General features: G+C 32.3%; 1 protein-coding gene across 7 annotated transcripts in view; it reads right to left on the bottom strand.

Annotated features, from left to right (window-relative positions):
• LOC125060151 (cystinosin homolog) overlaps nt 1-24,947 on the bottom strand; it is a 43,915-nt gene that overhangs the window by 10,917 nt on the left and 8,051 nt on the right. For 2 of the 7 annotated variants that reach the window (XM_047664912.1, XM_047664913.1), the window contains 6 exons: nt 7,985-8,088; nt 6,508-6,607; nt 3,527-3,727; nt 1,656-1,896; nt 1,036-1,155; nt 366-536 (listed from right to left, as the gene is read on the bottom strand). In XM_047664912.1, coding sequence (XP_047520868.1) covers nt 366-536; nt 1,036-1,155; nt 1,656-1,896; nt 3,527-3,727; nt 6,508-6,607; nt 7,985-8,072 — 921 coding nt within the window. In that variant the 5' untranslated portion in view covers nt 8,073-8,088. Of the gene's footprint in view, nt 1-365; nt 537-1,035; nt 1,156-1,655; nt 1,897-3,526; nt 3,728-6,507; nt 6,608-7,984; nt 8,089-22,765; nt 22,788-22,853; nt 23,015-24,947 lie in introns of those variants that run through there. The other 5 variants (XM_047664910.1, XM_047664909.1, XM_047664911.1 and 2 more) reach the window with 5 other exon arrangements.

Raw genomic sequence — 24,947 nt, 5'->3', positions numbered from 1 at the left:
TTCATGATCATTTTTAAATCTAATAGGCAAGATTAGCCTCCAGTGCCTGACACACGCCGTCGACTTTTTGGGTCTAAGACAGGTCCGAGCAAATGTTAAATGCGCACATATAAAGAAAGTCCATTGGTGCACGGTCGGGGATCGAACCTATAACCTCAGGTGTGAGAGTCGCACGTTGAAGCCACTAAGCCAACACTGCTAACACAATAACATTTCTTTAAATGCTTAAAGTCGAATTAAAGATCGTTTTCCCCCAGTAACAATATTTACCTGTCCTTTTGATAAATAAATGTATAAACATTGATTAGTTGCTAGAACCCTTTTAATTGAAACTTGTGTCTTCCTAATGAGAATAAAATCATTACCTGCGGTATATATTTGATGAGAGTAATACTCAGTTTAATATAACTGCAGTAGTACAAAAAGTCGAGCCACTCCAAGATACTGGCGCCAGCAAGACTAGCCGTTACTATGACCACGCCCCCAAACACTGTCAATATGCCACGCCCTGTCATAGATACACGTTGGTCTTCGCGCTGTAATTTACAATTAAATCATTTGTATTGTGTCTTTACAAAGGTTTTTATTAACTTCTATGAAATATTTCAAAAAAATATATCGTAAGAGAGCCTTCAGAGCTTTTTCAAGTACGAATTCTAGTTCGATTTACATAGTAAGTATAAACAATTGTAATTGGGACATTGGCGTCCTTTTTTTTTAATTTTTGGTCAAGGTCGTGCCGACCTTAAAGATTCTTGGATACATGAATGTCCATAGACATAGATATAGACATAACATTTATTACATACGAAAACACACACACATAAACACACAAAATAAAAATACTCAAAGAAAAAATAAAATAAGACATCAAAAACAATAAAAAAATTAAAATTAAAAATTCCCTTTTGTCATTCGGTTCGCTTCAAGTGTGCAATGTGTGTGTAATTGGCTTTGGCTCAGCATTATGCTGAGGAGCAGAAAGTTCCACAGTTCCACAGGCCTATAAAAAAGGTCTAATTTACAATGACTTACCTCATATATAGCGCACTGTATAATAGTAATGATAGTGGCAAATACAGCGTGTAGCGAAAAGAACACATCATTCAATTGTACAGGATTTAAACCGCGGGGATGACGACTGAAGTATTCCGCCTGGAATTCAATAAAACCACATTTTACTGATTATATATATACAACGAATAATTTTCTACATATAAACGTTATTAATAGTACAGGCATGAATGATGTACAAAATAAAATATTATGTAAATAGTTACACACACTCTCTCATAAACGTAGACGCACACATACCTACGTAGGTACGTACTGGGCGTACGTATGTGTGGGAACCACTAATATTTATTACATTTTACAAGTGTGGCCATGCATGGCATTTTTTCTGATTCGATTAGATCTTTATTTCTGTTATAAGTTGGCTTCCTAAATTTATAAATAAAATATATACAAAATTGTGGAATTTTCCGGTGAAAGAATATTGTAAATTCTTTTAGTAAAGGTTGCAATTTTGACCTTCTATCCGTTCCAACCCGACTTTTCTCAGGAGTCTGTGCTTAGATTCTCCATACTTCACTTGAAATAAATGCAAAAAATGCAAAACATGATTCTACCCTCTAAATTATATAAAAAAATACCTGAATTTCCTTTGAAAAGAACAGTCCACAGTTGAAAAGCGAATACATAGTGAATCCCATCACATTTAACGCCAAGAAATCGAAATTGAGTCCGACCACACTCTTCCTTTTGAAATTTATGTATATTTGAGGGTAGAACGACACGGACCACGCCACGAAGTATATCCATCCCATTATATAGGAAATCACATAAATCGCTTTCGAATGCATCACTGTTATTCTCATGAATAGTGAATCCAATCTGAAAAATTATAATTATGAATAAACGCGTGAAGACAGAACATTAAAGAAATATTATAAAAAAACTAGCTGACCTGGCAAACGTCGTTTTGCCATGTATATCATTTATAATAAAAAAATAGGGGTTAATCGTAGAGTGGTGAAAATTAGGGGTTGTATATATTTTTTAATGCTGTATCATAAAAAAATTATCTAAAAATAAAATATTTAACATTTAGGGGGATGAAAAATAGATGTTATCCGATTCTCAGACATACCCAATATGCACACAAAATTTCATGAGAATCGGTCAAGCCGTTTCGGAGGAGTTTAACCACAAACACCGCGACACGTGAATTTTATATATTAAATAAAATTTAAATAAGGTATTAATGTTATTTTGCTTATTTAACTAAAGATGTTTTGAGTAAAAAAAAAAATTATACATATATTCAATATGTTAAAAGTTAAGTTTAATTTTGTTTAAATATGGCATAAATGGATTTACATTATAACTTAGAGAAAAGAGGTTCGAATCCGTGAGGTTCTTGTCATTTATCATATTATAATCTCAGGTTTCAGGCAGTCCTCGGACCTCGACAGACAACTTGTTATGTACACATGAGATGCACAAATTTTCCATAACTCTTATACTAGAACGTCCGACACCAGGGAATCATTCCTCATCCATACATATGTGTCAAAACCAAGAGATTGGACCTCATACTACAGCTATGAAACACAAATTTCTGACATATAGATGAGAAATATATGATAACCAAGTGAAAATGTTTCATTTCTAAAAATACTAAACATGAAATTTTCCCAGCTTAATTTTAATTTCCAGAAAATTTAATTGCCGTTTTAGTATGTTTCTTTACTTATTATCGGTTTCGCGTTTAAACCTTCCCTGAACTTAAAAATATTTCAAGATCATAATTAGCCAAATCGGTCGTCATTCTCGAGTTTTGAAGAGACAAACGACCAGCAATATATCTTATATATAAAATTCTCGTGTCATATTGTTAGTTATCATACTCATCCGAAACAGTTTGACTGATTTTTATCAAATTTTATATGCATATTCAGTAGGTCTGAGAATCGGCTACTATCTTTTTCTCACCCCTAAATGATCCCACCCCTAACATTTTTGGGAGGAATTTTTTTTTTTTTATAATGTGCCATTAAAAAATACATACAAACCTCTATATTCAACCCCTATTTTTTATTATAGTAGATATCTAGTTATTTTTATTGAACTAAAAAAATGTTTCCTAGAAATAATATACACGGCAAAACAACATTTGCTGGGTCAGCTAGTCTAATATATAAAATTCTCGTGTCGCGGTGTTTGTAGTTAAACTCCTCCGAAACGGCTTAACCGATTCTCATGAAATTTTGTGTGCATATTGGGTTTGTCTGAGAATCGGACAACATCTATTTTTCATCCCCCTAAATATTAAGGGTAGTCCACCCCTAATTATTATTTTTTTAATTTTTAGATAAAAAATTTATGATACAGCAATAAAAAATACATACAACCCCTAATTTTCACCCCTCTACAATCAACCCCTATTTTTTATTATAAATGATATACATGGCAAAACAACGTTTGCTGGGTCAGCTAGTTTTTATATAAATTAAACACTTACTTAACCACATCAGTAGGCGACGCTGAGAACGTAACTTCGGAATGGCCAGGACTCCTTCCATACGCACATATATCGTAAGTCAATTCCGCTGTTGTATTCGGCTGTTCCACTGCCGGAATATTAATCGTCGAAGGCACAAATTGTACTATATCTGGGTGTTGTATTTGGGCTGTCACTGAGAGGGTCTCGTTGTATTCACCGCTGAAAATTTAAAGAAATATTTCAAGGGATGGTTTTAACTATGTACAAGATTTCCTTTTAATCATAAATAAATAATAGTTAAAAAAAACTAAAAAAACACGCTTTTAAAGCACATCAAACTAACTAACAAAAAGTGAAAAATTATTCCTAATTTAGGCTGAAAATGGTAATGAACAAAAAATACTGGTATTATTGTGAAAAAGCGTGGGGCGCTCTGTGCCATATTTTTCGTCTATAGAGCAAGCTATAATATGCTTTGTGGACTTTAAAAAAATTCATTGTTTTTTCGAGATAAACCTATGAAATTATTATATCGTCGCTGATTCTTGTGAGTGTACAAAGTTTGAATTAAATCTGTCCGTTTAAAGTGGATCAAAATCGATTTCGAAGGAGTCGGTTACATACATACATACATACAGGTGAAGCTAATATAAAGCGTGTAAAAAGTGCGTGCGTACAAAGTACACATGTCAGAAGTGAAACTTCAGTGGCGAACTAATTTTAACTCTTGTTCATATTTATATAAATCTAAAACTTTAGATTAGACGACACTTAGAGGGAGGGAAAAAGGAAGATATGTTAGGAATTTAATGAATTTAATTCTCATTAAAATATTAAAAGTATAGAAAATTTATATAAATAATAAATTTAATTTCTTAAATTTATTTATTTGATAATAAAAACACGCGGCATTTTAATTTACAATTCGTAATTTGAGATTTTAATAAAATATTTCGCATAAAATATAAGATACTAATATTTCATAAATTCTCTTTGCGAAATTTTAAAAATAGAATTTCTATAAGGTAATTCACCCTTCTCACTCTCTCTCAATCACTCTCTACCTTTTCTTCGACAAAAACGCTGCATGTCTTCGTGACGTTCCGTAAAAATTTTACCCTCATGTGCCTAAAGAAGTTTCACTTCAAAAATAAATAAAGGATATAAATAGGCGGTCGTACTCCTAAGTTAGTAAGAACAGTTTCTTCCTGACATCAACAAAGGTGTATTATTTTTTATATGTGAACTCTGAAGTACTACTAGACTAAACATATGTGTACCTCGCTTTCCACTTATAGATAACGTCTGATATTCAAGACGAAAACCACAATTGGATCAAAACCATGACCTAGTTTAATGTGGTTCAAAATCTTCCATTGATATTATTAACTTCTTTATTATAAAACTAATTTAAATAAACGAATCGGTGGAAGTATGTTTATACACAATTAACATTTCAAATATCGTTTCTTTACAACTGCGTAACATTGGCTGTGTCGTGGCATAGAACGCTGAATATATACTTCGGTATATTATAAATAAAGTATCGTAGTGAAAGGCTCACAAAGTTTAGAAAAATTGCACGGATTATAGCAAAAATAACTGTGGATATAGTAAAAAATTTGCTACTTTATGTGTCTACCTGATTTAAATCTCGATATATTTTTGAACTAATTTACATTTCGGTTAAGAAACCCGACGTAATAAAAGCACATCCTATATATTGGAAACATTACATTTATATTTCTGTTTTCAATTTTATATAGCAATTTCAAAAATTATCGTTGAAAGATGACAGTGTGTTTGATATTATACTTTGTTAATCTTTCCATCGTCCTTTGCAATATATATTTTTATTTTGAAAAAACAAAGAATCTTGTGACAGGTGACAAATAAACAAGAACTCTAATCGTATAAAAATAAAAAAAAACGACGACATCGTTTAGAACAACATACCGGTTATATTGACCAAAATCAAAGGACCCGGCTGAATTCTATTGTATTAGGTACTTAATAACAACATCGATTGCGTCTATCGATTTTTACGACCGAACAGATTTTGACTGTATATAGAAATTTTCCTCATTCAAAAATAAAACAATTTAATTGCACCATTTTAAGTACAGTACTCATTATAGGGTCAACGCAATTTGACAGAGACTAATAAGTACTTTAGTTAAAAGACGGCAATTAACCTGATTTTGTATTTTATGAATAGCACCCTGTATTTCAGCAAGAATTTGTTTTCGTTAATTGTAGATTGTCTCTTATTGTTATTCTTACTCTTAGAGTAAGGGGACATTGGAACGACAATTATGAAGTTAAAATGGAAGTGGACTGGGCAAGTTATAAAAGGTAGTAAGGAGCAATGGTACCTAATCTAGAACGAATGGTGACCACGTTACGGAAAGCGTAAAGAGGAGGAACATATGTGAAGAGTGGGGGATGCCTTTGCCACGGTGATGTTAGTTGTATCGACTATGTATTTACGTGTTCCCACGAGAATGTAAGTGCGTGCTCCTATTTCACCATGCCTCCTGCTGATAGAGGACAAATCTTTGTTTTTAATTTATTTTATTGTTATTTATTACTTAAGATGTCATGTGGAACATGGTGTAATGGTTGCAGAACCTTACAAAGGTTGTGTAAAACAAAAAACTTGGCGATTATAAAGAGTGGTGGAGAGTTTATTGCCAGTTCTTCTTTTCCCTTTTACGCCCTTGATTTGAGAACTGGCAGTAAATGTAAAATTAGAAGCATTTCATGTATATTTCTTTTTTTTGACGTTCATAACTGTACATTGTGTTACCTACATGAATAAATGATTTTTAACTTTTGACTTGGCAAGTGGATAAGGCGCCACCAGCTAATATTAATTTTAGATTACAATAAACATTTCATAGATTTGCATTCCTACTTTTATATGGCTGATTGTGCGGGTTTCATAATATCTCAATCTGAATGTACCACTTTCTTATTATTGTATTAAAACTACTTACATCTGTATGAACTTGAAGAGGCGCGTCTCATCCACAAGCAGGTCCAAAGTCTTCACGTCTACATACATCTTCTCTGCTTGGCAAAACTTGCAGGGTAAACCTGGAATTGTCAACAAAATAAATATAATTAACTATTTATTCTTTATGGTTCATAATATTATAATTAAAAAATAAAACAGTGGCGCTACAACCTTCCTTTTTTACGTACGTAAATTTAATAAGCAAGTGGGTGATCAGCCTCCTGTGTCTGACACACGCCGTCGACTTTTTAGTCTAAGGCAAGACGGTTTCCTCACCATGTTTTCCTTCGCCGTTCGAGCGAATATTAAATGCGCACATAGAAAGAAATTCCATTGGTGCAAAGCCGGGGATCGAACTTACGACCTCAGGGATAAGAGTCGCACGCTGAAGCCAGGCCAACAATGCTCTCAATAGTATAATTATTATGCTCAAACTTAATAGAGGTTTACGGCATCCAGCTTCTAGTTTAAATTCTGGTACAGCGTTGGTACTCTGTAGTTCCTAACAGTGATAGTGAACGCGCTACTAAGGTTACAACAACAGCACTACTGATATTGATAGAAGTACATTGGGATTTCATACAATACCGTTAGGGTAGCTCTTGCTGATTTTGAAGATGACCTACGTACAGCAATTGTAGTGCAAATATAAAACTAAACAATTAGATTAATAGACAAGACCCTTATTAATCATATTTTTTTATGATATCCAACGCCACCACCTCTGCTCCACAGCATAATACTGAGCCAGGGCCAGTTACAACCACAACACACATACATTACACACTTAAAACGTACCTTATCCTTTTTTTTGTTATTTGATTATGATTATTTTGTGTGTTTCGTTTGTAATTAATCTTATCCCTTTGTCTGTCTAAATCTAAGTCAGCAAAATGAATCCCATATTTTTAAATGACTGCCTACATAAATTATCTCTTTGGAGTCCCACTATTTTAGTACTGTATATATTTTGGTTATATAGTTTGATATATTTCGTTTTTTATATACTACAGTATTTTTTACTTCTTCGTTATAAACAAGATCAATCCTTAAACATTCCTAACAAGATGTAAACAAAAAACTATTCACTAAAAATAAAATTGATGTGATCAGGATAATTAATATAAAAATAATGTCGTGACATCACAATAATGGCGTCCATGTATTAGCTCAAACACAACGATTTCCTGTTAATTGACTAAATCCGGTAATTTAGACAAGTACACAAGTACGTAAGTAATTAGGTACGATAAATAAATATTTTCTCCAAAATTTTCTTAAAATGTTCAGGATTCGGCGATAAAACGACCATTTTCTTTTCTACATTTTCATATAAAATCGCAGCTATAAGCAATATGCAGACTTTATAGTGCATATTAATTTTAACTTTCTAGCCTGAGACGTTAATGCCAATAAATAATTAATAGCCAATAAAAAATAAACAATTTCAAACTTACATATTAATATAAATGTGATTAAATTCTTATAAATATGACTAAAATTGCCCCTTGCCCCGCGTGAAGTCATCGTCACTTTGTCTAGCATTTTTCCGGATTCTGATCTGAAACAAAATAAAACGTTAATCGTAAATTTAAGTCGATATATTGACTGACATTTGACATAGCATTTTTTAAAGTATAGATAATATGAGCTGGAATGTAGGGGAATCCTCGCACAAGAGTACATAAACTTTTGTCCCAAACACAATTTAAAAGAAAACCCCTTGATGTTGGCAGATTTATGTATCTCTTTCCTTATAAACGATTTTCATTAGAGAAGTAGACGATCAGCATTTTGCGTCGCACATGTACGATCTTTGATGTTTCCTCACTATGTTTTTCTTCTTGCATGAGGAAAATCTATTAGAGCCATGATGCAAACCCACTACCTAAGTAGAACCCTACGCCTCGTCGTAGCTTACTCAATCTTTTATAAGTTAAATCGCCAGTATTATCTCATCTAAGTATGTGCTTTGTAAACAAAAATAAACAATCTTTAAAACCTTTTTATATCATTATTTAACAAAAACAAAGGAGTTGACGACTAAATGTATTAGCATAAAAACAATTGCATAAACTTGCTATTTCACTCGCACTATAAAACAGCATATTCATACGAATGTCAGTTAACAAAAACAGGTAACCGAACGTCAAACGCGAGCGAGTTTTAGTTAAATTAACTACTATTTTTTGTAGTTTTTAAACTTCGATAAACGACAATCTATCATTTTTTTGCGCGTAAGTCACACACTTCTTTTTTGAAATTACGTTTGGTGATTACGTCAACAGTAGGTAATTATTTACTAGATTTCTACAAAAAATTAATACGTTTATGTAGCATTATTTTTGAGCTTTGCTTACTTTTGATAACAAGGGGGGGGGGGGATATATTGCAGTAAATCTGCTTACGTAATACTTGAACGTCCCCTTAGTCAAGGAACCAATTCGACCTAAGGTCCTTCAAGTAAAGAGCGTAACTATTTAAAAAGCCGACAACAGAATTGCAAGCAGGAATTAAGTGTCATGGTCTTTGGCTTACATCCTTCGTGGTCACGGGCAAACCACTTATTATTACAGTAAATGGAAGCTTTGATTACAAATACATTAACGCGTTCATCAGACCTTGACTTAACAGTACGTGTCGGGTCCAAGTGTGAATAATATAAGTATAATTGGTACTAATACAATTTTTTTATGTAACAGTATGCAAACGGGCAGGAGGCTCACCTGATGTTAAGTGATATCGCCGCCCATGGACACCAGCTCGCAAGTTCGTTGCCAGCCTTTTAAGAAATGGTACGTATCTTTTCTTGAAGGACCCTAAGTCGAATTAGTTCGGAAATACTTCAGTGGGCAGCTGGTTCCACATAGTGGTAGTGCGCGGCAAAAATTGCTTTAAGAAACGCTCAGTTGTGGAGCGACGGACATCGAGATGATACGAAGGTATTTTGTATTCTACCTCGACGTCCGATGCTGACACTCAGCTGCAGATATTAGTCCGAATAAATGTTTGTATACTTTTTTTTTTTTTATACGAGGTGAAAATGCGCTTACGCAGGCCCGCATCAAGGATGTCGAGCTTGACGCGGGGACTGTGGGGCTGGGTCTACACTCAAAACCCTCTGCTATTCAGAGGGGTAGCGAGACCCCACCCACTAAAAACACCTCAGCCCTTCACACGCCCTTAATATTGGCCCTCGGGGTTCGCTAGGCATTCTACCCAAGGGACCCGGGAAATGTTTATATACCTATTATACAATAGGTAAGGTAGCCCTTAATAAGTAAATTAATTAACACCGATAATTGGCTGATTTAACCATATTTTTTAACTAAACTGCCTTAACGTTACGAATACAAAAAATTTACCTGAAACACCTTGCAACACTTTATTAAACCATATCGTGAGCACAATATATGTTTACAATTTCAACTCAGGGAAAATTGATTTTTTAACGACCGAGAAAAAGCGATAAAGAAATTATAGCATCACTCAAGGTTAGTGTCAATGTATTAGGGTGAGAACAAGAACTTTTGTTACTTATTTACAATGCAGTCGGTCGCGTGCAAAAATAAATTAAGGAAAATCATGGTTTTAAAATCTCAACACGGCAACAACACGAATACAGACTAAAAAAAAATCTAATACTTTTAGACAGCGTTATTTTATTATTTGAAAAATTTATTACCAATCGATTCATCGTACTAGGAACTTACAATGAGACGGTAGTTGTTGCACTATGACGTCACGTACTAGGGTACATCACAGAAATTCAGAATATGTAAGTAATTTAATGTAAAAATTTAAAATTATGTTGTCCAAGAAAAATATAACATTAGCACATAATTAAACTCCTACAAATTATACATTCCTCGTAATGAAAGTTCAATTAAATCATAATTAAAATTCAAATTAGCACGATTTATGTCGCAACTTGCAACGCAATTTGTCACGTGTATGATTACTAAAGTACCTACATTAATAATGAATAATATAAATCATTTCTAAAACTCTAATTAAAACAGCATTCTAATTTATTAGCTTACATTTCAATATTTACAACCTTGCCTCAAAGTACAGCCTTGCGATTCTGTAACTCACTTTTCGAACTCGCACAGCGGTTTTCGCAGCGGCGGTCGTGCTCAAATCAGTCGTGAAGCAGTCATTTTACGATTTGACATTCTAATAAGGTCCCTCCTTGTAGTTTATTGTTTATTAGAATGCCAAATCGTAAAATGACTGCTTCACGACTGATTTGAGCGCGACCGCCGCTGCGAAAACCGCTGTGCGAGTTCGAAAAGTGAGTTACAGAATCGCAAGGCAGAACTATGTATTAAATTACCTACTTGATATATTCAAGTGAACCTCAAACTCAAAACCACTTTATTCATACAGGCCACCAAGTACACTTATAAACGTCAATAGAAAATATGTTTAATTGATTCTAAGTTTATATTGACTACCAAAATAAAGGTTTATTTTCGTAGTAAATAATAAAAACGCAGGCAAGAAGAACTGGCAAAGAAACTATCCGCCGCTCTTTTTAATCGCCAAGTTTTGAGTCATACTAATTGTTTCTAAGGCAGAGCAGCCTGGGATTGGGATCAATCCCAAGGATGATCCCAATGATCCTAATGGATCATTTAAATATTCGTAAAATTTATAAAAAGCTTTATTGATTAATTTACGTGTAACGAGAGTTTTGAATTTATTTAGTGATAATTCTCTAATTTCGCTTGGGAGTGTGTTGTTATTGACCAGATAGTGTCCCTTGGGGAAACACAATAAATCTTCGAACAGCCTGCTTCGTTTCAAAACCTTACTTAAAGTTAGTTTATGGTAAAAAATGCCAACCTTCACGAAGGTCACTAAATTTTGAATTAAAATAAAACTTTCCGTTCCGCGTGCTTTGGACGCATGGTCAAGGTTGATTGATAACTGTAATTGCATTTACCTTCGTGGCATCGATTGGTGTAAAAATTTCTAACAATAACTAAATAAATCATTGTAATTTATTAAATGTAGGACGTAATCTTAACTCTCGAATGTCAATATTAGAATTACGTTCATAAGTTTTATGTTGTATTAAAAACTGGATTGCATGCTCTGATTACATGTATTAATAGATGAGTTATTATCTTAACTACAGATTAGATAAACTTATTAAATCAGATTTCTAAGTCCTCGCTTGGGTTATTTACCTCGACATGTAACATCTGAACATAATCTTTATACCGTAAACACGCTTAAACTGCTTACTGAAAGTAGATGCTAATAATTACCAAATAGTCTCCTCATTATATAAATAAATCAGTGGTGCTACAACCTTTTTAGGTCTAAGCCCCTGATTTCTGTATTAGTTTTATGATAATTTGTCAATGTAATAGGCAAGTAGGTGATCAGCCTCCTGTGCTTGACACAAGCCGTAAACATTTAGGGTCTAAGGCAAGCCGGTTTCCTCACGATGTTTTCCTTCACCGTTCGAGCGAATATTAAATGCGCACATAGAAAGTAAGTATGTTTGTTTGGTTGAACGCCTTAATTTTAGGAACTACTGGTTTGTCATTTTTGTCTTAATTTATCGATGTCAGCTTTACAGTATACGTATCACACTGCGACATGAACAAACATGAAAATTTTGATAAAAAAATTGAAAAATAAAAATTTAGTTTTAATATGCAGCATAGCAAAATGTTCTATACTTTTATATGTTGGTATGTAGCTAATAAAGGATAGGCTAAGTAAAAACGTCATATTAAGGCGAAACGAGTTCGCGGGGGCAGCTACTCAAACATATGTGATACGTAAAATCATAATTAAAAAATTAATAATATGTATATAACCATACATAGTATACAAATATTTCCTCAAAATTCTCGTGTCACAAACGTGATAAATTCTCTCACTAAATAGGGTTAGTATAAAAATTACCTATATTATTCTATACATGTTTTCCTTATCCTGTTGACATGTAGACCGAATATAACAAAAACTTGTCACGGTGAGACAAATGAGGCTACGTTTAGGCGTAATTAAATTTACACTTTAAATCTATCACCTTAGAGTCGAGTTTCCATCGTTAATGTATTAGTGACATTGGTTACACTCTCTGGATTTTAATGTGAAAGTTATGCAATGGCCATGCATTTACTGTAAATCTCAACAAATGAAGCATAAATATTTTGTATGTAAGTTATTTTTATTTGCATTAATAGATTCTGTTTTTTATAAGCGCATTCAGTTGTAGTTAGATGTATCTCCAGTAAAGAGAATGCAGGGTCAGCATAAATGTTTCTGCCGAGTAAAGCCTATAGTTACAAGGATTTAATTAAACGATCAGTATAATCATTTGTATTTTTTTATATAGTAATAAAATAAATATTTTCAAATAAGTAATGTCCAAATGTTTTACTGTAGTTTAATACGAACGCCCATTTTTTTCTAATGCAGTTCTACCCTACTTACTGTTAATTCTAATTAAATGTTTAATTATTATTTTAAAGCTTACATTAACGATATTACATGATCATCTATGAAACATAGACATATGTTCAGAGGAGTTGCAGTTTCATCATGGGACGGCATTTTTAAGCCAACTTTTGCGTGTCAACCACTATGTGGAACGATACTCAACTACGACTTAGAGACTCAAGAATACAGCGTACTAATTCTGAAAAGGGCGGCAACGCACTCGCGAGCCCATTGACAACGAGTGTCCATGGATGGCGGTGTCACTTAACATTAGATGAGCCTGCTGTCCGTCCTTAGAAAAACATGGAAAGATTCGGTAAATGCGGTGTTTTATTTACGAGAACGCACGAAATTGCCGGTGAATTGTATTTTATCATTTATCTTTGAGGGTCTGATAAGTGCTTATGTTTTTGATAATATCTGTTAAGTGACTCCGCTAATATAGACATCGGCTCTTTAGATATAGGTATTTCTAACGGCGGCTGTGAAGTCTACATAATACACCTTTTGTCACTTGCCTTTAACACTGGTTATCTGGATTTACCGCCGGGACCGAACTTTAGTTTTAAGTTACTTGGTTGAGTCTGTCTCAACGTTCCCACTGCTACATAAAACTATTCATATACACGTAAAAATATTGACAAGACTTATTTCATAATCTACATTAATTAAAATGAATTATGGACGCTGTGATTTAGCATTGAAATTATTTGAAGACACGAGATCGCGTGAACAATACGACAATTAATTACGTGAATTATCGTAACATTGTAGAGTCAATGCAATGCATGCTTACTTTTACTGATGTAATTAAATTTATTATATCATTTATTATTTAAAATACTGCTGACGATATACCCTTCATTATAGCCATAGAAAAAACCCGTCCAAACAGACACATTCCTGCATATTTTATCGGCAAATCGTTCATTGAATACCACACGAAATAATTGTTTTTGTAAGAATCGAAGCTGGGACCGGATACCGTAAATATAGCACTAATAAGTAACGTCACAATGATTTGAACTTTTCGAACAATTTCGACAGTTTGTTTTTAAAATTTTGGTTCCAATTTGTATAGTTTATAGAATCTATGCCGTAGTCGTTTGGCTGCACATGTATTTATTAAAATGTTTTGTAAATAAATATAGCCTTTGTATCTCAGGGATCATATATTATTCTAAACAGTGGTAGTTGTGACCTTATTCGTTTCAAACATATATGTCCTCTCTATAATAGTATTTATTAATATGTAGTAACTAAAAACTGCAATAGATATTTTTATATGGCTTTTATTAAAGCTATATTACGTCTAAAAGTTATAGCAAGTTTAAGTTTGTATATTCACTAAAATGTTGTGATCTTCAACGATTTGGGCAAATCGTTTCGGGCAATTTCACTGTTTACTATTTAAGTACAATCGTGTTTAAATTTGTATGGGAAAAGCATGCGTTCCACATCCGAGAGGATGTTTTACAATTTCTATTGTCTTCAAAATTCTCACCAACTGCCAATATTTAAGAATGTAAACAAAACATTAAAGAATCGAGGTCATTGCCCTGTTTAACTTCATTATTTTTTAACCTTATTAATATGAACGCGAATTTCGTATACCACGAACATTATTGCCTGGTTGTATAGAAATACAATAAAATAAAAAGACGAAAGCTATTATGTGCAAATAGTAATCACTAGACTACTTACTACTACTTAAAAATCACCACACAAATGCATCTTATTAAACATTTTATAAACATGTTTCGTTCTAAAATCTAAATATATGTTAATATGTAATGATTTACATATGCGTAACATTTTTTAATAAATTTACATGTCCCAATGCGCAGTGGCATTCGTATTAAATTAAAAATAATCACGTGAAACTTTCTTTGTAATTGACCTTTCTGCTCTAGTGCAGTTAATGTAAACGACATACAGAGCAATTGTAATAGGGAAAAGAATAATTGTTCTATATAAAATAATTAATTCTTATATAAATGTGTGTGTAGCTATAGCTATTTATTGCGATTGCATATCCGGTAGCGCTACAATTCTTGGGTTAGAACTGAGATTTTTAGATCTCTTTCTAAGGTTATTGGTTCTAAAATGCAAGTAGATGAATCAGCCTTCTGTGGATGCACTTCGATTTTAAGTGAATATATTTAGGCTCATGTACGCTAAGTTACACGTTGTTTTATTTGTAAAATGCGATATAAAACACTTTTCAATGACTAACAGATGGGGTGGGGTATCTTTAATCGTTCTTTAATTATATTTTTTTCCGAAGGGTTAGGGGAGCGTTCAAGTATTACGTAACGAATTTTGGGGGGGGGGGGGGCCCTTTTGTAAAACGTTACGATGCGGGGCGGTGATTGAATTACGCGTTATTGTTAATATTATTTTCTACTTACACCACATAATAGTAACTAAAGAGTCACTAGGTGGTCACGAAACGTTTTACTAGACTTGGGAACAGGACTATACTGGGGTTCTGAAAAACGTTATGGCGAGTTACATGGGGGGGGGGGTCAAAAATTGCGTTATGTAATACTTGAACGCTCCCTAGGCAGAGACCATAGACACCTCTCTCACTTCATAAACTTTCATGACATTCACCATACATGCTCACCGGTTATGGGAACTTTTTTTTTTATTAAATAGAACAAACAAACAGGCTCATCTGATGTTAAGTGATACGGCCGCCCATGGACACTCTCACGGCCAGAGGGCTTGCGAGTGCGTTGCCGGAATAATAAATCATAAATCTGCGCCAGCTTTAATTATTAATCAAATGAAAATTTTAATCATAAACTGTTTAAGAAAACTATTTCAAATCAAATATGAACAATGTTTCGCAACAACGATACCTAATTGAAGTATGTAAGTTGTTTTATACTAGTATGTAAACATCACATTACACCTTTGATAAGGAAAATAAGTCATAATTCTACTAAAACGATACTTGCAAAAATGGATTATAATCACATTTTCGTTTTTTATTTCCTATTTTTTAACCGACGCGTGTTTTAATTCGAAGATAAACATCATGCGTCCTAAAGTTAATAGGTACATATATCTGTTCCTACCTTTAAAGGAGTGGATATTTAACACTTCGTTACATATACTATATGTGATAATTTTAACACAAAAGCTAAGATATCACGGAATATGCTAAAGGCGTGTTAAGATCATGAACACACCCCACATAGGCTCTTAGTCAAATGTATTTAATATTTTTTATAGATTTTTTCCTTTGTTTGAATCATTTTGTATTCCATCTTTGGCTATATCCTTAGTATAATTGTTTTTTTATATATAATTTGTGTTACGTGTAGAACTATAAAATAAATAAAAAGTGAACCATTTTTGAGTTAGGTCTTTTTAGCTTTTTCAAAATGAGTCAAAAATGATTTATAAAATTATACTTCTGATTTATAAAAACGATTACACACTGGTTATTTAACATTATTAATACAATAATAATCGGAAAATGTTGACTGTATAATAAGAGAACTTAAAAAAATAAGCAGTCTGCACAATCTCTTCCAGGCAATCCAAACACTTGGTGGAAAGGATGTCGTGAGATATAATTTCTGCAGAGGTTATACAGAGTACAATCAGGACGATGTCAAGGAACGCTTTTGTAAAGTCATTTAATCAATTTAAATTTTCGGTCGAGTCGTTTAACAAATCTCTCGAATAAGTTTCACGTCTTTCAGCATTATTCCACTACTGTCTGTTCTTTGAATGTGAAATTATTGCATTATTATAACTTTATCATCTATTTTAAGATTGCCCACTGCTACTAGCGTTGAAAAATCGCAATTACGTAATAAACATCATAAGTGATTACCTAAAATATAATCGTTATGGTTCTTTTACCAGAAATCATATTAATTTATTTTAAAATGACCTCTTTATTAGGTTAGTCCCCACACTAAGGGCGTCTCTGTGTTGTGAGTGACCAGATATTCTTCCGTGGTTGATATATACAATAATAAATGTTTTATAAGACCTTCAAATAAAATACTGTATATGTGTGTGATTTTGTGTTTGTGTAGAGTTATGTATTATTTTTTATGTACATGCGCTGTCTGGTTATTGCATAAATTCATAAATAAAATAGAATGACTAAGTAAAGGTCCATAACCTATATCCTATAGCAAAGATGTTGTGAGACGGAAGTCTTTTTTATTTTTTCTTTGAGTATTGTTATTTTGTGTGTTTATGTGTGTGTGTTTTTCGAATGTAATAAATGTTATGTCTATGTCTATGTCTAAGTCAGATAACACTCTAATACTTTTGATATTGAGTCAACCAAATCGTTGTGCAGTGGGGTCTGATAGAAACATTAAATTGTCTGTGGTCATTCAGAAATTGATCGTTGCTTTGTGTGCTGCCATTACCAAGTTATTAATATTCTCACAATTATTGAGGTGATTGTTTTACAAAGTAGCAAAATACTTTATTTTGTATGTGTTGTCTTTGGTTATTCTTACAAAGATAATGGCAATGCGAATGTTTTATTTAAATATGTTCCAACCACAAATTATTAGTTTAAATATGAATACTACGTATTTATTAATAATTACAAATTGAATAAACACAGGTGGCAATAATGTTACCACAGATTACAAACATCCAATTTTGTTTTATATTATTTTGCAAAATTAACCGTAACTAATGGCTTCGAAAGCGGTCAATATAAAATCAATATTATTCTTAAACTAATATAAACTTAGTTTACGTTCGCTATAAGTTGTTAAAATGTTATCGTCAAATATATCGAAAAAAATACAAAAACTATTAGACGCCATTTTGCCAATGTGGCGACGCAAATGCCACGTTGAAGAAAGGTGCGCGGATTTATTTCCGAATATCGGAAAACACACACTTCGACGGATATGGAAAATAGATGGCAAATTTCAGGATCTGCTTCAGTAATATTGTGTTAGCGAGAATATAATGAGCTTTTACAACTTCTACTTTAAAAGTTATTAAAGTTATTATTACTGGACAGCGTCAAAAAATCGGTAAAAATTCCGCAAATCTCAGTAATTAGTTTAAATAAAAAAAAATATGGATAGGCGAGGCAGTACCGACATCACACTACAAATGAACTAACGCGGAAACCGCAGAGCAAATCTTAGGCAGTAGTAGTTTTTAGATGCTTTTCTACCAAAAATCGGTTGTCTGTAAAGTCGGTTTACTGACGATAGTTGAACGTGACAACGTCATAAATATTGATGGAATGGTTGCATTTTTCAAAAGAAAATTTTAATGTTATTTGTTTGATAGGTATTTTGTATGGATATAGAGAAGGAGGTAAATGGAAATCACAATTGAATTGATCAAGTTACATTTATTTGTACGCATAAATACAATCATGTCAATTTTAAATGGAACGCCTCAGAGCGAGGTAACGCCGCATGAGTCATGTTTTTTCGTGCGTGCAGCCGGCTCCATCGAATTATAAGACGTTGTCACGTCAAAAGCATGCAAAACATTACTACGTGAAACATTGCTAATATACGTAGGAAAAGATTCCCTTACAAGGATATCCTGTACAGTTGACCCGTCAGTCCAGCTTTCGTTTCCACGTAAATACAAGATCACGCCACACCTCATTATCGCGACCTACACTTGCTACTGCGCATGCCATATAATAAATACAAATACGTACCTACATGAAATAGTTTAGAACCTTTTCTTCTTTCATATTATAAAAAAAATATTTATTTTAAATCATGGCGGTTTTCGACGCAAAAACATGTTTTAAAGTCAAACCAAAAAAAATATTAAAAGCAAAGTCATTATTAACAAAAAATAAATGTCCAGCCGTGGCAGGCTGCTACTATATAAATAAAATATAAAGTTAGAATTGCTTGTACAATACGGTAAAAAAAAATAGTTGACATTATTAATAATAATTCAATTTAACCGGCCGTTTAATAGAAACATTATTTGCTTGTCGTTCAATTATAATAAATAGTTAAACAATATTTTTGTCTGTTGTTTACCTTTAGATTGTAAATATTACATTCTTATTAGCAATTGTTATATCCAGTGATAATAAAGCTAATAGCATGCAAATCAACTTTCTAAGATTTCTAGAAAATTTTCCAATATGTTGAGGGAAACCCGTACGAAATACCTACCATCATCATCTACACTAATATTATGAAGAGGAAAGATTTTTTTTTGTATTGCATTAACTTTTAAAACGATTTAAAAATTCGAATATAAAGCTATATTATCAGCGAGTGACATACTTTATAACACGCAAGATAGGCGCAAAACACTAATGAATTTTTTTCCAAAGACGAGAAAAACCTTTCTGAAGCGTCTCCCAGTTTTTCTCCATTGAACACGCTAGATTGATCTCCGGAACTACGGGTATGAATTAATTTTTAATTCAGTATTAAATTTATAGAAGTAGGTTAATACATATTACATTACGACCAAATTAATATGGACAGCTGCAGAAGCAGTCTGAAACCACATAGTATATCTAGTACTAACTATAATTTAAAAATAAATTTAATAAAGAATACATTGGAGCTATTATTAAACCATTTTTTTTTAAATTAAACTGGAAATAAATTTTTTTATAAAAAAAATCCTTTACAATATTCACTCGAAAGAAAGAGTATGAAAAACGACATGACAACGCGCCTTCTAATAAAACCTTACACCCGTTTGACTCCACTTCAATAAACCACACTTATCTAATAATAAAAAAAATAATACTCAAATCGCACAACTAAAGTTCTCATCTATCCCTTTTCATCACAGCGTAATCACAATTTGACAGAAACGAAACATAAGTTAAATTAGATTTATTTTTTATAAGAGTAACCTATCAGAAAGAATATAATCTATTAAAATGGGTTTTCCCCAATCGTCATTCTGGGATGTATAGGAAATCGTTGCAATTTTCTTTGCATGAATCACTAAACGTCACAGGAGGATAAATAATTCACCGAAGTTAGTCATACTTTAACATTAAAAGCATGTTTTAGTACCTTTATCTAAGTGATAGGTGGTACTTATTAATAAACGTCCCAACATGTATGACTATCAATCGAAAGCCCCACTATCCCCATATACCCATATTTATAGATTCGAATTTTAAACGTAAACTTGTTGAACATAGTAAATAGTTATGCAGGCTTTGTTCTTTAATATAAAACTGTGTATTAAAATTCGTTTTAATAAATTCGTAATAACATCTGTGTTTATTCAACTTGCAAATATAATATGTCTTGCATGATCTAGCGAAATCCCACCAGTTTTTCAATATAAAATTGAAATGCCTTACCAATATTAGTTTTACTATTTTATCAATAGTTACTGGTCTACCTTGAAAGCTCGCTCGCTGCAATTACAGAATTAGATAACGCTGTTACAGATACATAACATAGATAAAATAGTTAACCTTTAATTAAAGTTTAGAAAAATATTCACGGCGTTTCGTCCCGTCTAAAAGTTTAATACGATAAAGGAATGCAAAGTCCTGCAAAAAGTGGTATGAGGCCGAAATTATTAAATTGCGGACTTCGAGGCAAAATACGAAATTCCGTATCACCTCGCAGTTTTTAAGGCAGTTTCCGCGCACCACTATTATGTGGAACCAGCTACCCGCTGAAGTTTTTTTATTAGCTTTCGAACTAATTCGACTTAGGTCCTTCAGAAAAGAGCATACCAATTCTTAAAAGGCCGGCAACGCATTTGCAAGCCCGGAAATGTCTATAGGCGGCGGTATCACTTAACATCGGATTAGCCTCCTACCCGTTTACCCCCATTTTTATAAAAAACATGCGTCAAAAAAGGCTTATTGATCATTTCCTAGACGTGTGTCCGAGCAGAGACAATTACGCCGAGAATATAATACGTGCCGTTAAAAAGACATGATTAATAACTCGAACGATTGGGATCGAAACAAGGTCTTTAGCCTTAATATAAAATAGTCAGACAAGAATGTTCACGGTCACATTCGGTCAAACAACCTATCGATTCTTACTAATGACCATAGCCATAAACCATACACCATAGCTTAGCTTGGAATGGCCTTTGGTCCAATTTTGTACTAGAACTCCATAGACTACCATTTCAATTAAATTTCCAATTTTGCAAAATCTATCAAGCATGACAACCAGACTGGTAAGTCTAATATGAGAATTTATTGGCATAATATTATTTATAACACGTTATAATGGTACCAATTTTAACGCAAGACATACGTACCACAACAAATTACTTGATAAGTATCTATTTATTTACAAATAGGAAATTGGCAATTTAAAATTATATCGTGTGCATTGTAGGGCCATCTGCCCAAGCGAGCTTCGTTTTGTCCTAATGTTTTTTTTACTTGGCCTACCCTTTTAGTAGCCACATGCCAACGTATGGAAAATTTCTAATATGGTACCCCGTAGAGACTGTAAACCTAACTAATACATAAAACGTTTTTTTTTTATTTAGTTCACTTCATAAAAACCTTCATTAGTTCAACTTCAACTTATAAAATTAAATAAAACTCGATACGGTCCAGCCGTCTTCGTGTTTTCCGCTTAGCAAAATATTTTGCGATTTGTTTTAATTCCATAAAGCTATAAAATGCCTAAAAAAATTTAATAAAAACTAAAAGATTTTCCAATAAATATCTTAATATCAAGTTCTAATAGGCTTGGTAACAAAATACGGAATTTTTATTGCTAGCGCTCGACTAGCTTAAATTCATAATTAAAAGAAGCCTGAAAACTGTTAACATGTACATCTAAGCTCCACGGAATAAACTAAAAACTACATATAATATTTTTATAATAATTGTACCAGGCGTTTATAAAAATATTATAAACTAACTGCATTTTCCATGTCTGCAATACATGTCAATGTCCGCGAGTGATATTTCAAAAAGTTATCTACAACTACATATTTTTAATCGACTATCAAAATATCGTTCTTAATTCATTCCGATTTTTAATAAAGCTATTTTTTTAAGTCAGCGTTTCGATAATAAATTCGCGTTTATATATTTTTTATAATTTAGAATACTAAGAATACTAGACTACTTATATATAATCCTACTAAGTAGGATTATATAAAGTACAAAATAAAATACATTTTTGTATAGAACTTGGTATCTTCAAAACTATCAAAACGCCGCCATCAGCTATTGAAAAACACAAAACACCGGAACATTATTCAAATGTAAAACATTTTCTTCAAAAGTAAGAACATCAAATAAGAAAAGGCTCAAATCGTACTCGAGGTCAAGTATCCGAGGTAATACTTTAAATAGATAACAAAAAGTGGATTTATCATAAATAATGTACTCTTCATAAAACCCGAGATAAAAAGTTAAATTCAATTTACTTTAAGGATTATTATAAGTATGTAATGTTAAATTTAATCCTATAATTAAAAATTGTTTTAAATTAATATTTATTATTTATATACCTACATAGTATTTATTATTTAAATATTACGAAACATATCTTCTTAATAGTCATATTTCCCAATATTAAGGGAAAGGGATTATATATACTCTATTTTTTAACATTTTATAAAATAAATCAATCAAATATATGGCCCGATACATCTTTCGTGTATTATTTCCACATACTTTATCATTAGATGCATTTCAACATATAACACAACCCTGTGAGATTTATAAAAACGATATGATAACATCACCAAAAAATACGAAAACTTTTCTATCGACTTCTATAACAATTTATGGAAATCGAATTAATTTTCAAACTCACCAGCACAATTAATGTATAAAAGGAAACAAAAATATATGTCCAGTTTCCCGTGAGAATATTATTATTTAAATTAAATAGTATGACTCACAATTTAATGGCAAAATTAAAATTCACAAACATACCGCATCAAACACGTTCCACTATAATTAATCAACAATTAATTAACAACAAAGACGAGCGCTCACGTTAACGGCAGGACGCCATGTGATGCGAACTTTTCAATACGCTCAAGATGGCAAGTCATTGATAAGAAAATATATCTGTCAAAGCAGATAACTAAAAGATGTTATTGTAATAATATTAAAAGTCATTGATATGAAAAGATACGTCAAAATAACTAATAGATGTATTTTAATAATAATACAATTACATATTGTAGTCATTACAAGTTTATCACTCAAGATCTCAAGAGGTTGATGTCATTTCATCAAAAGAAATCAGATTTACCGTTGAAACCGTTTCAATAATACTCACGTACGTGCAACTTATAACAACGATTCATAATAATTTTGGAACGTTGTAAACTTAGCTTCGCGATTTAAGGCCGGATTTTTTAACAGCAGAATTAAGGAAACAAGACTTAGAACTTTAAGCAGGGCAAGATTCAGATATCCAACACTCCACTCTGAATCTTACTGAATGAATTGAGTTGTTAATGAACGACTCTTCGTATTCGCTGTTAGTATAGATTTTTATGTATCAGCCGTTTTTTACCTTCACTTGCGAGTTACGTAGGCTAACAAGTTTTATCTCGATCTGGGATAAATTCTTTAGTATTACATATATTGTTAATTGTTTATTATAAATATTTCTAGCTTGATCGACTTTTAAATCAGACAGTAAAAGCTAATTATAATATAAAAGGCTGATTCAATTCAGATCATCTATCTAGAAATATATACATTTTTAAATGACTTCAAAAATATCGATGGTCACTGAACGAAAATCAAAACCCTTTACAATATTCAAAATTGGTCGTAATCTATAATATAAAAATGAATCGCAAAATTTGTTGGTAAGCGCATAACTCAACAACGCCTGGACCAATTTGGCCAATTCTTTTTTTATAATATTCCTTGAAGTACGAGGATGGTTCTTACGGAGAGAAAAATTAAAAAAAATTGAGTGAAAAAGTCTAAAAACAACACTTTTCTATATTCCCATACAAAATATTCGTAATAATACTTAAAAGTCAATTTGAACTTTAATACCATATCATAAAGTTCAAGTGTTAGTGGAGGGGTTCCGGGAAGGTAAATTTTTATTTTTTGACATAATGTATTTGTTGTCTTATCAACTTTATTTTTTTTACCTTACTAGCTAGACCGGTGTCCCGAATAGCAGAATAAGTATTTAAAAAAAAATAAAGAATCGACTGTTAGGCGGTACGATGTTCGCCAGGCCAGCTAGTTTTATTATAAGTATACCTACTCTATGTAAAATGATAGATCAATTTGGACAATAGAATTTTCAGTGGTACCTACTTAAACATATCTAGTGATTATTGTTGATGACTCTGTGACATTTCAGCGATTATATAAACGATAAAATACTTTAGGTTAGACATTTTTAATAGATTTACTTTCGGATTCAGGTGACCATATTTTTCTTATATTATAACGTGCATTTGTTATCAGCACAAGATACTATATAACTTTGATACACGATCCTTCCAATACCTAATTTTTTATTTCGTATTTTGTAAGCAATTTAGATATAATTCTTTTAAAATAGCGCTGATGTCACCATGGGATTATGCGGTCAAAATTGAATTCAGGATCGCAATTACAGGATTTACGAGTACTAAACCAAGAAGGATATCAAGACCATTATAATTGCCAATTTAAATTGCGCCCGATTTTATGACCACCATTAATGCACTTGCAGATTTTTTAAATATATAAATAAAACAAGAAAGTCTACCATGCATCCATCTATGTGAAAATATCTCAAAAAATTTCGCTTAACGAAATTTTTTAAAGTGCTTAATTTGCGACAGTTCCTAAAATTTCCCTTTGTCTGGCAGGGGTTTAGGGGTTTGGACGTGTGATTTTTTATAGGTATTTTATTTATTTTTTCACACTTTGTTGCTTTATAATATAAAAATTTAACCAAATTTCATGCAAAGGAAAGGCAACTGGCGGCCTTATCGCTTTCGAGCGATCTCTTCCAGGCAACCAAT

Source organism: Pieris napi, chromosome 21 (genome assembly GCF_905475465.1).
Source record: "Pieris napi chromosome 21, ilPieNapi1.2, whole genome shotgun sequence".
NCBI classification, from domain to species: Eukaryota; Metazoa; Arthropoda; class Insecta; order Lepidoptera; family Pieridae; genus Pieris; species Pieris napi.
Note: the sequence above shows the minus strand (reverse complement) of the source record. Positions and strands in the feature narration are given on the sequence as shown.